The sequence below is a fragment of the Habropoda laboriosa genome, unplaced genomic scaffold (genome assembly GCF_001263275.1).
Source record: "Habropoda laboriosa isolate 0110345459 unplaced genomic scaffold, ASM126327v1 scaffold40, whole genome shotgun sequence".
Lineage (NCBI taxonomy): Eukaryota > Metazoa > Arthropoda > Insecta > Hymenoptera > Apidae > Habropoda > Habropoda laboriosa.
In genome coordinates this window covers 7,424,901-7,437,652 of record NW_017100231.1, presented here as the reverse complement: position 1 = coordinate 7,437,652, position 12,752 = coordinate 7,424,901, and the positions used below count along the sequence as shown (strand labels likewise).

Below are 12,752 nucleotides of genomic sequence, written 5' to 3'. Positions count from 1 at the left end.
ATGAACTCACATATCGTAAATTAGGCGGTAAATTCAATTGTTTCGAATTGTTCACTTATGAAACTTTCAGAATCACTAATATATATAGTGTAATGTTAATATTAAATAATGCTGAACTTTCAACTTTTTAATATGAGCGTTGTTATTGAAACTGGGCTACTGTTATATACATATGTATAGTGTATTTAGTACCGTAAAAAGTATAGTATCATTTATAAGTTGAGTATCATGTTAATAAGTAAGTTGAGAATAAATCGTCGCTTATAAGACAAGGCAAAAAACAGTTTAAAGACACGTGACCGAGATACGTTTCGAAATTATAAAAGAAGTTTTCATGATCATCGAGAATCGATCATTCAATCGATCTAGCCCAATATGGCAAACATGAGAGATTCTTGATCACTCGTATACACCGGGCTTCTCATAACCTTGCTAAATATGGTTCGTTACAAGAAGTCGAATATGTATAGCGAAGAAAGTCAAAGTTCAATTCGATTTTCGATTCTTGAGTTGGCGCGAATTTTACTTATTATAAATATCTAACTGTGAGACATCTATTTGCTCTTTTCGAGATAAAACAGAATGTCTGGAATGTATATATATTCAATACCCATGAAAAGTAAACATTTTGTCTTCTACGTATTTAGTCTGTGTTGCTTTTTTGTGGTCGTACCAAATGTGATTGTTTACTCTCGTGACTGCTTCTATTATGAGAGACTTTCATCTCAGTATTCGGACAATGAAACGCTACGAATGGTTTTTGGTTTTTGTAAATCCTTCATTTACATACGAGCATGCACGTGTTTTATTAGATCGCCTGCCATTGTTCCGAACTCGAAAGGACTCAACTGTTTCGAAACGACTGTTAATTCCACGCGTGGAGAAAGTAGAGAACAGATTAAACAAAGCCTGATAGTTGCGGTACCAAGCGATGCCATTTTTGTCCACGCTCCCTCTGACAGCCTTTCATATGGAAATTAGGGATTTGAGATACTTTTTTGATTGGTTACATTCAATCAAGTGGATTATAATATAATTAATAATTAATAAACCAGTTTAATATATTTTCATACTTATTAATTATATTTCACTAAATGTTTTTTTTCTTTTTAGAAAGCTTTATGAAATTGTAAAATGAGGTATTCCGACATCACAATAAATTACACAATTCAAAGTGATATTTGACCTTTGGAAACATGATTTAGATACTTCCCATTTTTTCATCGCAATAAATATTTACGAACACAAACTGTATCTGACATTATTTCTATCATTATTTGTAGTCTAGATTATTTCTAATCTAGCCATAATTTTTCTATTCCACTTATCAGTTAACAATTGACTGATACCTGGAATCATCGACTTTATCGAAGTAGTGTATACAATGCTAAATAAATTGCCAATTATGACATTGTAATGTCGCCGTCGGCGAATTCATTAATACGTGACGATGACATAATATTTGTTTACGGTACGCTGGATTACTCAGACTTTACTCACCTTAGTTCTCTTACGGTAAGTGTTATTGAAGCCAAAATATCCTTGACGTCAGACATTAGGTTTTACAGTTTCACGATCGAAATATAAGATGGATTTGATTGTATGTAACTACTCGATTAAATTTATCTAGTTATTTGAATTGATAAGAATAAGAATTCAGTTAAAATTTGTTCTCAAATTACATCATTTTAAATATAATTAAAAGTAAAGTTTAAAAGTAAAGATATTAAATATTTAATCAATGTTAGTTATTTTTTAAATATTCTTTTATGTTTTTTATATTCTATCATACTAACTTTATTTTTTAAACGTAACTCGATATTGGAGAATATTTTCTTTTGAAAGAAAAAGGGATTCAATAAGTGAAGTTTATTTTACTTAAAGTAAGTAAAAAATAATGAACGAAGATTTGCTTAACATACTCGGTAAGTCGGTAATATTTGTCAATACTATCAACGTATATAAACACCGTGCAATAAAAATATGTACACAGTGTACGATTGCTTAGCACAGTAGTGGAGACACTTAACACATGTACCAACCGAGTTCATTGAGACAAGAATGTCTCATACCGAATTTCTTACTAAATGGATACACCCCTATCGGTAATCGACAAATTTTTCTACCATACATTTTTATGAATTCTAACATCAAATGATTCACAATTATTCGCTTAACCCACTTGAAATCGAAGCCATTTAAATTGTTATACATTTTCTTTTATACTTACAGTATCTGTATGCGATCTTATCTTTCTGACAGATTTTTCAACACTAATTGATAGTATCAATTCCTTTATAACCGACGGACATGGTGCTTCGTCAGTTTCAAATGGATTAAAAGAAGCTCAATGAAATCTATGATATAATTTACCTAGATGTCACGAAAGGTATTACGACAAAGAGGTATTCTGTTGTCGAACGAAGAGCAGTAAAATGATGGGTCGAATTGTGAATTCGTAGTAGAAGTTTATTGAAGAAACACGGAAGCACCAAATTATCACCACACCTTCACCTGAGACGCGTTCCTGAACGACTGAAAACTAAATGTCGTACGTCGTACTATCGTGGCATGTGCGTCTTTACTCCCACCACGTAATCCTTAATCTCTGTCGCGATTGAGGATGTCGGCGCATGCGTCCTCGCGTCGCGTTATCCTTTGCGGGAAGTCTCTTATTTCCGAACCGAACATTGTCATTATATGTTAAATTTTTCAAAGATAAAAAAAGGGAAGGAATGATATCACTACATTAACTTTACAATGATTTTTGTTTTTTTTTTTTGTTACATGTAATTGTCTCAAAAATTGTACAATTGAAGAAATTGTTTTTGAGTGCAATATGGGCCACCTTGTATATTACTTTTCCGTATTATTATACTCTTTTTAATATCACTGCTATGGAAGTAAAAGACCGTTTTCTTTAGTTTGATCCTCTCGTTTTATTTATTGTTTATCGTTTATTACGTATATGAAGTGACAACAACATTATTTATTTCTTAACAAAAAGAATTGCATTTTAAAAACGTTACCGACGTCATCTACTCACAAAAAAAGTATCTGCTTACATATCCTTTAATGGATATACTCGATTTCGCAACCCACGCACCCTAACGTTCTTGGTGTTCATCATCGATTCCTTTAGACCTTGTGTCCTGTTCGGTCAGGGCAAACGTCAGCTAAAATTAGGGGCTCACGTTATCGTTGCGAGTGACGGTATACAAAAGTGAATGTAAGGTCTACTACCGCTCTCTGGCTTATTACAAATGTAGAAAAAAGCATTAGTATCGTTTAGCTGCTATCCGCTATCATGGGAAATCGATAACCTGTTAATTTTTCTTATTTCATCGAATTTCCAAGTTTCAATTTTTCTCTTACATATTCTTTATACATATACAATGCATGCGTCAATATTCACTCAATATATCTACTTTAAATTAACCAAATAATTTTTCAAGTTATTTTTTTACAGAATCTTATACTGTTCTATCTAATTGTCAATTTACACTGCAACCTTCTTAATTCTTTCCAACCCAAATCATAGGGGCTGTTTAAAAAAAAATCTGTTCATTAGTTTTGGCATTTAGACGTTACAGTTGCGCATGCGTAATATACTGAATTGTTTGTGAAGTGCTACACGTACGCAGTACTTTAAACACCAAATTAATGTGTTCTATTGCTTACAAGAAGGTTACGAATATTTGCATGGAATATTTACAGAATGTTTTTGATTGGTTGTTCCATAGAGACAGTAGTAGAGAGTGGTGAAAGTGGACAGTATTTAGGGGATGAGAATATGTAGATGTAAAATTTAGGTAGACGGAGGAAGCTGAGCTCTGGATATATCCAGGTTTCGAAGAGAAATTTCAAACTCATGTTTTCCAGTCGTTACGACCATTTATGCCTGAACAATGTTTGATAACACAATAAAAAAGGAAAAATAAAAAATAGTTCCTAGAGTCCCTAGAGTGAGATATTATAATTAAAAATGCACGATGAAAAAGCAACACAAACACAACCTCTTTCCAATATTTGTAATGGGTCCGTTTGGATCGATCGGACTGGGAAAAATTAAATAATATTCTATTTAAATGATATCAAAGAACTACCATACCTCAAACAAATCCATATCATACTACGATTATGTACACACATATATTCCGAAACATTTTATTGCTTATTCAAGATTTTACATTGAATTAAACCCTTGACTACTTTTACACATTCGTCTGACTCATCATTATATTTGAAGCACTAATTTAGCAATTCAATGCTTGTACAATCTTGTTCATTTTTCTGTCATTTACTACGTTATTACAGTCGCATTAACCTAACCTTAATTAAGTTGAATTAAGTTAATCTTCATTTGTAAATTTCTTCAAGTTAAATCTACAAACAAGGTGTTTACGCCTCGAGGGACTAAAAGGTAAATTGTACCATGAATACAAGCTGACATTGATCATTCCCCTCTCCCTGTCCACGCTGACATCACGATGAAGGGAAGTGTACAGCAAAGCAGTTCAGTCTTTTTCACAGCAGACTGAAGTACGTGGAGAGATTTTCTTCGATTTCCTTTTATCGTTGTTTTATGTGCGCGTTTTCGTTTTCCGTTCTTTGAAAGTACACAACGACGTAATACCCATCCCGTGATATTTACTCTGGCGTCGATTTTTCTACAGCATAATTCCACTATAGTGTAAGGTGGTTTTCAATAAGCTGCAATCGAAGGTATGCCATTTAGTAAGTTGGATCATAATAATTTTCATATTCATATCTGTGGTCAGCGCGATACAAGAGCATCATTTAAAAATTAATAACAATACCTTCACTCCAATTATTTAAAATTAATAAATTATAAATTTGTTTCTTATTATCTACAGGATGGTTAAAAAAATGTTAACGCTTATATACAGGTAACTTTTTTTTAGAGAACTAGAACTGATGAGATAGATAAGTGTTATTACATTTTTCTTAAGCACCCTGTACTTTCTATTACATTTTAATCTTAATTTTTTGCTTCTAATTTCTTATTTTTTTACTTTTTATCTTATCCATCAGTTGTTGTTATCTTATCTTTGAACTCTTACCCTTTTTTTTCGTTACACTGAATAGTAGTGATAGGGTTAATAGTGCATGAACAGGTAATTAACATAGATTAATTATTCGGTCGATAGCGTACGTTTTAATGTGTAATTGTTAGTTTCGCGCGTTATCTCAATAAGGATCAACTCTATTCATCGTATTACAATGGAAACTTGATATTCCATTGTTAATAACGAGGCATTAAGCGTAATATTACTGTAATCATTGTTCACGGTGGACAATTCGATGAAATTCTTCTTCACATTTCTCGTTTATCTGAACTTGAATTAATGTTAATCACAGGAAACGCATCCGGACAGTGCTTGCACAGCATAATAAACAGCCGCCTCGTACTTTTTTAGGATAAGAAAATATTATTTCGATAAATGAAAATTAGCTAAAATGTTAATTTAACTTTTTCAGTAAATTGTAAAATATTTAATATTTGTACTTTTATGATATTGATTTCAACGAAATTTTACTAATATAAATTAAAAATATTTAACGCCATAAAATGTAAATTTAATAAAAAATTTTCGTATTCAAAAATTTTGGTAATTTAGAAATCAAATTATTATCCGCTCTATTCTCCGAAATCGTCGAAAAAAATATGGTCTACTAGTCATTCCAAATAATTTTAAAATTAAGCTTGCAAAGGAAATAAGGCAATGTGATATCTCTATTAGTCCTGCTAATATTTGCTTCACTGACATCATTACTGAAACTGTAACGTAATGATTCACACATCCACGTAGGGCATGCATATGCCACGCAGTATCTCGTTTCGTTCCAGGTGTAAAATATAATTAAAACACGATTTTATTACTTATTTAAATTAAACTGCATGTAGCTATCTGTATAAAAATTGCAACATGTTGCTTACTATATGTATATATGCTGATTTTATGAAATGTAGAAAATAAAAAAAAAGTATCCACAAATTCTTATGCAAAGATCCTTTCTATGTATTCCTAAACATAAGCATAATACACTGCAAATGTTTTATAAATTAAATTTATTGCAATAAACTATTTGTAAAACAACCTGTAGAATAATTAGCTTATTCATTGGCAATGCATAAATTTTCAGATTTCATCATGGATCCAGAGGATGAGTCTTTGGATATGCATCTTCTGCATGATTACACACCAAACCCAAGATTCCAGGACATATACAAGCAACTTTGGGACCACTTATGTGCAAGGAATTATGAATCCTTTAGAAATATCTTTGAACGATATCTAAAAAAACAGCCACTCAGGATCAATGTAAACTATTCCTATTCAGATCGATCAGAGGAGACCTTGCTGGACATTGCCTGTAAAAATGGCTTTTCAGAATTTGTACAATTTCTATTAGAGAAAGGGGCAATAGTCAATAGAGTCAATCAAGCTCATAATCGTGGACCAATTCACTTTGCCACAGAAAAAGGTCATGTGAATGTCCTCCGTGTATTATTGGAGGAGCCTACAATAAATCCAAACTTGGAAGCAGGACAACAAACAGCTTTACACATGGCTGTGAAGAAGAATTACTTGGATTGTGCAGAGTTGCTTTTACAAAAAAGTGCTAGTCCTAATATTCCCAATAACAAAGGTCTAACTGCATTGCATATGGCAGCTATGCAAAGCGAAAAGGACATGATAAACTTAATTATGGAGAAAACAAAACACAAGGTAGATTTGGACAGTTACAAAGACTACAACAATCAAACGACCAGGGAAGTATTGCAGGAGCAGCTACCAGATATCCAATTGCCCCCTGTTGACAGCAGAGAAGGAAATGATCATAACTTGAAGTATTATTTAAATGCTAATGATGAAATGAATTTCTTGAAATGCTTGAAAACTGTTAAGGATGATGTAGTGAACAACATAGCAGAGGATCTGATAGAAATGGCTGTGGAGAGGAGGTTCAGGGATGCAGTAATTGAGTTGTTAGATAGAACAAAAAAATCTGTACGTAATTTGGAGAAGGCTGCAAATTTGGCCATTCAACAGGGTTTACCACATATTCTTTGTGAAATATTGAACACAGATTTGGAAGTTAAGAATGATCTGTTGTTGAATGCTTGCATAGAGTTGGATATGCTGGAAAAGGCAAGCACTGGCACCATTGATAAGCGCCTGGAGTGTTTAAACTTAATTCTAGAAAGAGAGGATGTAGATGTTCGATGCACAGACAGTGAGTATTATACAGTGTAACATACAACAGAAATTTAATTTTCTTCCTAAAAAAAAAATACAGTTGTATATCAAGAATATTAGTAAACATAATAGAAAAGCGCCCTTATTAACATTTCTTCTCATTTTTTGAAAAACAAAAAATCCATTTATATACAGTCTAAATTGTAAACTTACTTAGGAAAACAAACAATAAAAATAACAATATGATTGGATGAAAATTTAAAAGAAAAATTCCATTATGCCATAGGCAAAGGAAATACTCCACTCCATTACGCGGCCAGAGCCGACTGTCGCGAAGCGGTGACATCGTTACTCAAGAAAGGAAGCTACATCGGTCATATGAACAACTTCGGCGTACCACCAGTTGCAGACATTTCCATGTCTACTTTGTCCCAATACTTCGACGACTGCATACAGGCTAAAAGAGGACAATCGAAGGAGTATTACATTGAATTCGATTACAAGTGTCTAATGCCTCATGATACCTCTGACATGGACAGCCAACAGAACAAATGGATGAACCAAGAGAAAAGAGAAATGGACGCGTTGCGGTATATTTCTAGCAAAAGTAACTTAAAATACCTGTTAAAGCACCCTCTGTTATCCTCCTTTTTATACCTGAAATGGTTAAGAGTAAAGCCTATTCTGTGTCTAAACTTAATATTTTACATACTGTTTTATATATTATTGAACTGTCATATAGTATACAGAAGTTATGTTAAAAATCCATATGCACCTACGAATTCAAGCACAGAAATTAACGAATCAAGTTCCGTTAATACTTTGCAAATACTTACCGGTATTATGTTAGTCATATTCACTCTTAAAGAAATTCTTCAATTAATCTCATCACCGTATCATTATATATCAACTTACGAAAATTGGATGGAAATAGCTTTGATAGGTTCTGGATTCGCTGTGCTAAATGGTGCAGGAACACCGATTACGGTCGTAACGATATTACTATCCGCCTGGGTGTTCATAATCCTGTTAGGCAAGTATCCACGGTTTTCCACCGCCGTAGAGATGTTCAAAACTGTGTCGCTTAACTTCATGCGCTTTTTAGCCCCTTACGTGATACTTATTTACGCTTTTGCTCTTGCTTTCTTCATTCTCTTCAAAGATGGCTCCGAAAGTTTTCCAGATTTTGAACACTCCTTGTTCAAGACCATTATTATGCTTACCGGAGAGTTTGACGCTGATGACATTCCATTTATGTTGCACCCACTTCTGAGTCACCTTGTTTTCGTCGCCTTCGTTTTTCTCATTGCAATAATATTGTTCAATTTACTGAATGGTTTGGCTGTTAGCGATACCGCAGACATTCTTGGAAAAGCGGAACTAGTAGGGTTAATTTCTAGGGTACAGGTTCTTGCTTACATGGAGAACGTGGCCGTTGGCACTTCGTTTGCACATAATAAGTTGCATTGTTTAGTCTGTTGTGGGTTCTTGCGTGTCTGTGGATGCAATCCGTCCTCGTTTTTTGCGGAGAAGATGCTTCTTTTCCCAAGTTTTTTGAAAAGTGGTAAATTGAAAAAGCAACCGCACAATATGATGGGGGCTCGTGATAATGAAATGTATTACAAGGGACGATTTGATGAAAATACTACTGTCGGATACAAGGACCCCTTTAAAATGCTTATTTTTCAACAAGCCAAAGAGATTTTATCAAAGAGGAGTCGAAAATTAAACATTGAAAAGGTGATCAGCGAATTGAAGGAAGTGAAAGAGAAATTATCTGTGATTGAATTTAGAAGATATAAAACAGAAGATTGATAATAATAATTTTAATGTTGCGAGAGATGATGAGAATTACAGGAAACCTTAGATAATTGCCCAAAACGCATCAAACACGATATACAGTAGTGCACACATAAGCGTCCGCAGTCGGGACCGAATGTGGACGCTTAAGTGGGGAGGTGACTTCTGCGAATTTAACTAAACAAAAGAGAGGACGCACGCTCGAACTCCACTCCGATGTCCCATTTACAAGAATTGGTGGGGATAGCGATGGACGCTTAAGTGTGCAAAAATGCGGACGCTTATGTGTGCACTACTGTAATTTGAATTACATATATTTACTTATTATCATTTATGAAGTAAGCAAATATGCTCCAAATTATATCGTGTTTGGTATCAGTTCAATTAGAAAAATGTGACGAATATGTTGGTAAAAATTTCATTCGTCACAAATCAAAAGTAAGAAAGTTTGATTTTTGAGTTAAAGGTCTCTGTTTATCGCGAGCCTACAATGTTGCCGAACATTTCGACTCTTTCTCCCTCTTTCTCTTTCATTCGCGTTGTTCTTTTCTACCTTCAGCACGCCCAGGACATTCGTTTCTTAGAATAGAATTGTTTCTGCCTCTCGATAATTGCCAACTTTGTGTCCCAATGTTCGAGCATTATCGAAGGTTTCCTGTAGATGTGTTGTATTGCTTATACATACTTCTCTTTTACTTTGTTAACTACAACAGGAATTGAACATGTGATGTTTCATAAACAAATCGATAAATAAGACATTTTTATATTATTTATAATAGTTTTATTAAATTTAATAAAATATTTAATTGTATACAAAATCACTTGCACATTTTGAATGTAAAAACTTTAAATACGTATTTAAACATATATTTCAAATCTGATTATATGTAATTAAAAACATCAGAAGGTATCTATACACAGACTGATATAAGGACTGAACTATACACTGTTAACTATATTGATCATCATTTCATAACTACAATTTTCAACCTATGCATATATGTAGAAAGATTTATTATACACTGATGTGAACAATTAAATAGTTTATCAAATTACAACACATTAATAGTGCTATGGAATAAATAATTAATTCATGATATTAAACACAACCTTATTTTTTAATTGTTCATCATTTCATAAAATGAATTAATTAATTATTACATAAAACTCTTTGAATACTGTATATTCAATCTATGTAATAAAAAATGTATTTTCCAATTTTAGAATGAAAATTTTATAAAAATACTTTTGGTACGAGTATTATAACATGAATATTGTAAATCTTTCACATTTATAAAATACATTTTATTTTAAATGTACAAAATAGGTAGTGTTTTTTAATAATTTTACGAAGTGACCAATGTGAACAGATTTACATAACTTTCAACAAGTTCAGTCAAGGTGATGATTTCAATAACTTAAAAGATTTAGTGCACAACTAACTTGAATCTCCTTTTACCTATAGATTTTAACGTTACATTAACATCTATGGAAGTTTTAATATGGTGTACAAATACAGTGCAAAAAGTTTTACTTTACAAAGTAATTATTCGAAAACTACAAATACGTCTATGAATACATAGTATTCTACCAGATATGAGTACATAATGGTTACCCCGAAACATCTTCTTGTGTCGTCTTTTCTCTTCCACGTCGTATTAAAATATCGGTATAAAATAAATTGAAATCTAGCCTGATTGAAAAGCAATGAAATATTAATTTTTGATTTATAAAAAAATTATAGAATAAGTATTTATACATTTTTGTAATGAACTTACCTGCAAAAGACGTTGAGAAGTTTTTCATTGTTGTTATCACACCCTAGATCACAGATTCTGTCTAAAAGACGAATTAATACTTGAGTAAACTTCTCGTCCAACGATATGATAGTTTCTTCGAAACTAGCTGCATTCTCTTTGGACATATCTCCATCTTCATCCTAATAAATAACAGAAACACAATGCTATTAACTTTGCATTTTAATTAACGAATATACATGTCCCTTTGTAAAACTAAGATTAAGAAGCACATATTGTAATAAATGAAAATAATATACATGATGGTATCTAAAATGGTTCTGTAAAACATATGATTACAGACAAAATTCGTAAAGCAAATGCATCATATTACTTAAATCTAATATGTATACCTCTTGCTGAAAATAAGAACACTGCTGTAAATGTAATTTTTTGATAAAAAATTGTAATTTACAGTATAAAGTATCATGCTTATACCTCCATGATTTTCAACATGTAATTTATATTAAAAAAGAAGTACATATTCAGACATAAATATAATAATAGTTACTTTTTTCAGATGTGTACATATAATATACACTTAAACATATATCATATAATCATTACATAATTTATAAGTAAATACATTTACATTTAATACAAAGTCTGCATGCAACATTGCCATTCGTTTAATTTGTTTAAAAAATATATTAGTATATATTCATGTACTAATTTTTAAGTAAATAGGAGGTATTATGCATATATACAAATATATGTATGTGTATAACAAAGTTTATGAAGTGTTTCATTTTTATACTACATAAATTTCATAACTTACTTTACCATTTCACATTTTGTATCTAATGTGTGTATTAGCATATATGAAATTTAATATGTTTACAATATATTAGTATTTCGTTACTGTGATATTATTATGAATATTAATGATAATAATATTCATGATAGTAACGCCTTACTACGTGTGATTATATATAAACAAATTACGAACGTTTTTACTAAAAATTGAAGAAAAGGATCAAATATGATATTCTATCTACTAAAAATCGAACATATCCATTCTTGATAATTACTAGAAATATTTAGACTAGAGAGGAAAAATTCAATTTTACTCATTCCTTTTTATTGCTAAAAATATTTAAATAAAAGAAATTGATACCATTTGGTAAATTTTCATTCAATTCTTATTGTACATATAAATCATGCTAATTTAAGTCTGATACATCATATAAAGATGACCTATACAAAGATTTCCATTTGCTAAAAGAGAAAAGCTTTATGATACTAGTACTACACAGATGCGTGGAAGCGAAGTTATAATTTTGGGGTTATACCTCAGAATCATAGACATCTTCCTGACAGGCGCCAATCATGGACGTCAATTCGGCGTCAATGTAGTATGGGCTCATACGCTTAACATTAGTAAAATATTAAAATTCAATTTACCACTAAACCTTTGCTTAGTTTTATGGTTGTTTAGTATAGGAAGTATTAGACTATATAAGCTATCGTATAACGATGTTGTGTTAATAATAAACACATCATGCAGACCCACTTTTGTATGTCTAACAATATTCAAATCTAATGCATAGATAATAATTTTGACTTATGTCATATGTAAAATGCAAGTATAGAATGTAAGTTTTCAATAACGGTATCAATGTTTCAGTTATATCTACCATTTATTTCTACATGATAATTTTATCAGAAATATCTGTGACACCTATTTTATGCTCTTTTGCAGATATTTATGAATAACAAAGATATTTCAATCAAAGCAAAGAATGCAACTTAGGCAAAATGTTTTCTTTGTACTTTATGTATGAGTGTGTATACCACATACACAATCATGTAACAATTTAGGATTACCTGTGTATATTTACAGATTTCTATGCCAAGATTGTGACACTTACTTCCATGAAATTGCAAAATTCAATACAGGCAGTACAGATGCCGGTAATACAACCAAGAA

The 12,752-nt window shown here is 31.7% G+C and overlaps 3 protein-coding genes across 4 annotated transcripts in view; 1 reads left to right on the top strand and 2 right to left on the bottom strand.

Annotated features, from left to right (window-relative positions):
* Positions 1-2,522, bottom strand: part of LOC108571517 (mucin-1) — a 12,387-nt gene extending 9,865 nt beyond the window's left edge. The window contains exon 1 of the mRNA XM_017933577.1: positions 2,374-2,522. The gene's annotated coding sequence lies outside the window, so the exon portion shown is untranslated. The remainder of the gene's footprint in view (positions 1-2,373) is intronic.
* A 1,804-nt stretch (positions 2,523-4,326) lies between these two features.
* On the top strand, positions 4,327-9,130 carry LOC108571559 (transient receptor potential cation channel protein painless-like). Of its 2 annotated transcripts, none has more exons than XM_017933628.1 (3): positions 4,327-4,423; positions 6,169-7,263; positions 7,513-9,130. In XM_017933628.1, exons 2-3 carry the CDS (start codon positions 6,177-6,179, stop codon positions 9,039-9,041), a joined length of 2,616 nt encoding a protein of 871 aa, XP_017789117.1. In that variant the 5' UTR covers positions 4,327-4,423; positions 6,169-6,176; the 3' UTR covers positions 9,042-9,130. The 2 variants fall into 2 exon arrangements, with proteins under 2 accessions (XP_017789117.1, XP_017789116.1); XM_017933627.1 differs by lacking the exon at positions 4,327-4,423 and adding an exon at positions 4,595-4,725.
* Positions 9,131-10,637: 1,507 nt separating this feature from the next.
* LOC108571496 (gamma-tubulin complex component 2-like) overlaps positions 10,638-12,752 on the bottom strand; it is a 5,400-nt gene continuing 3,285 nt past the window's right edge. The window contains exons 15-18 of the mRNA XM_017933551.1: positions 12,694-12,750; positions 12,115-12,192; positions 10,805-10,965; positions 10,638-10,719 (exon numbers count right to left, since the gene is read on the bottom strand). Coding sequence (XP_017789040.1) covers positions 10,638-10,719; positions 10,805-10,965; positions 12,115-12,192; positions 12,694-12,750 — 378 coding nt within the window. The remainder of the gene's footprint in view (positions 10,720-10,804; positions 10,966-12,114; positions 12,193-12,693; positions 12,751-12,752) is intronic.

What these genes read in the sequence shown, in the direction of transcription:
- LOC108571559 (XM_017933628.1), top strand. Translation starts at nt 6,177, where the DNA reads ATGGATCCAGAGGATGAGTCTTTGGATATGCATCTTCTGCATGATTAC. An exon ending in AGATGTTCGATGCACAGACA is followed by an intron (nt 7,264 to 7,512) that starts GTGAGTATTATA and finishes ATTATGCCATAG; the next exon opens with GCAAAGGAAATACTCCACTC.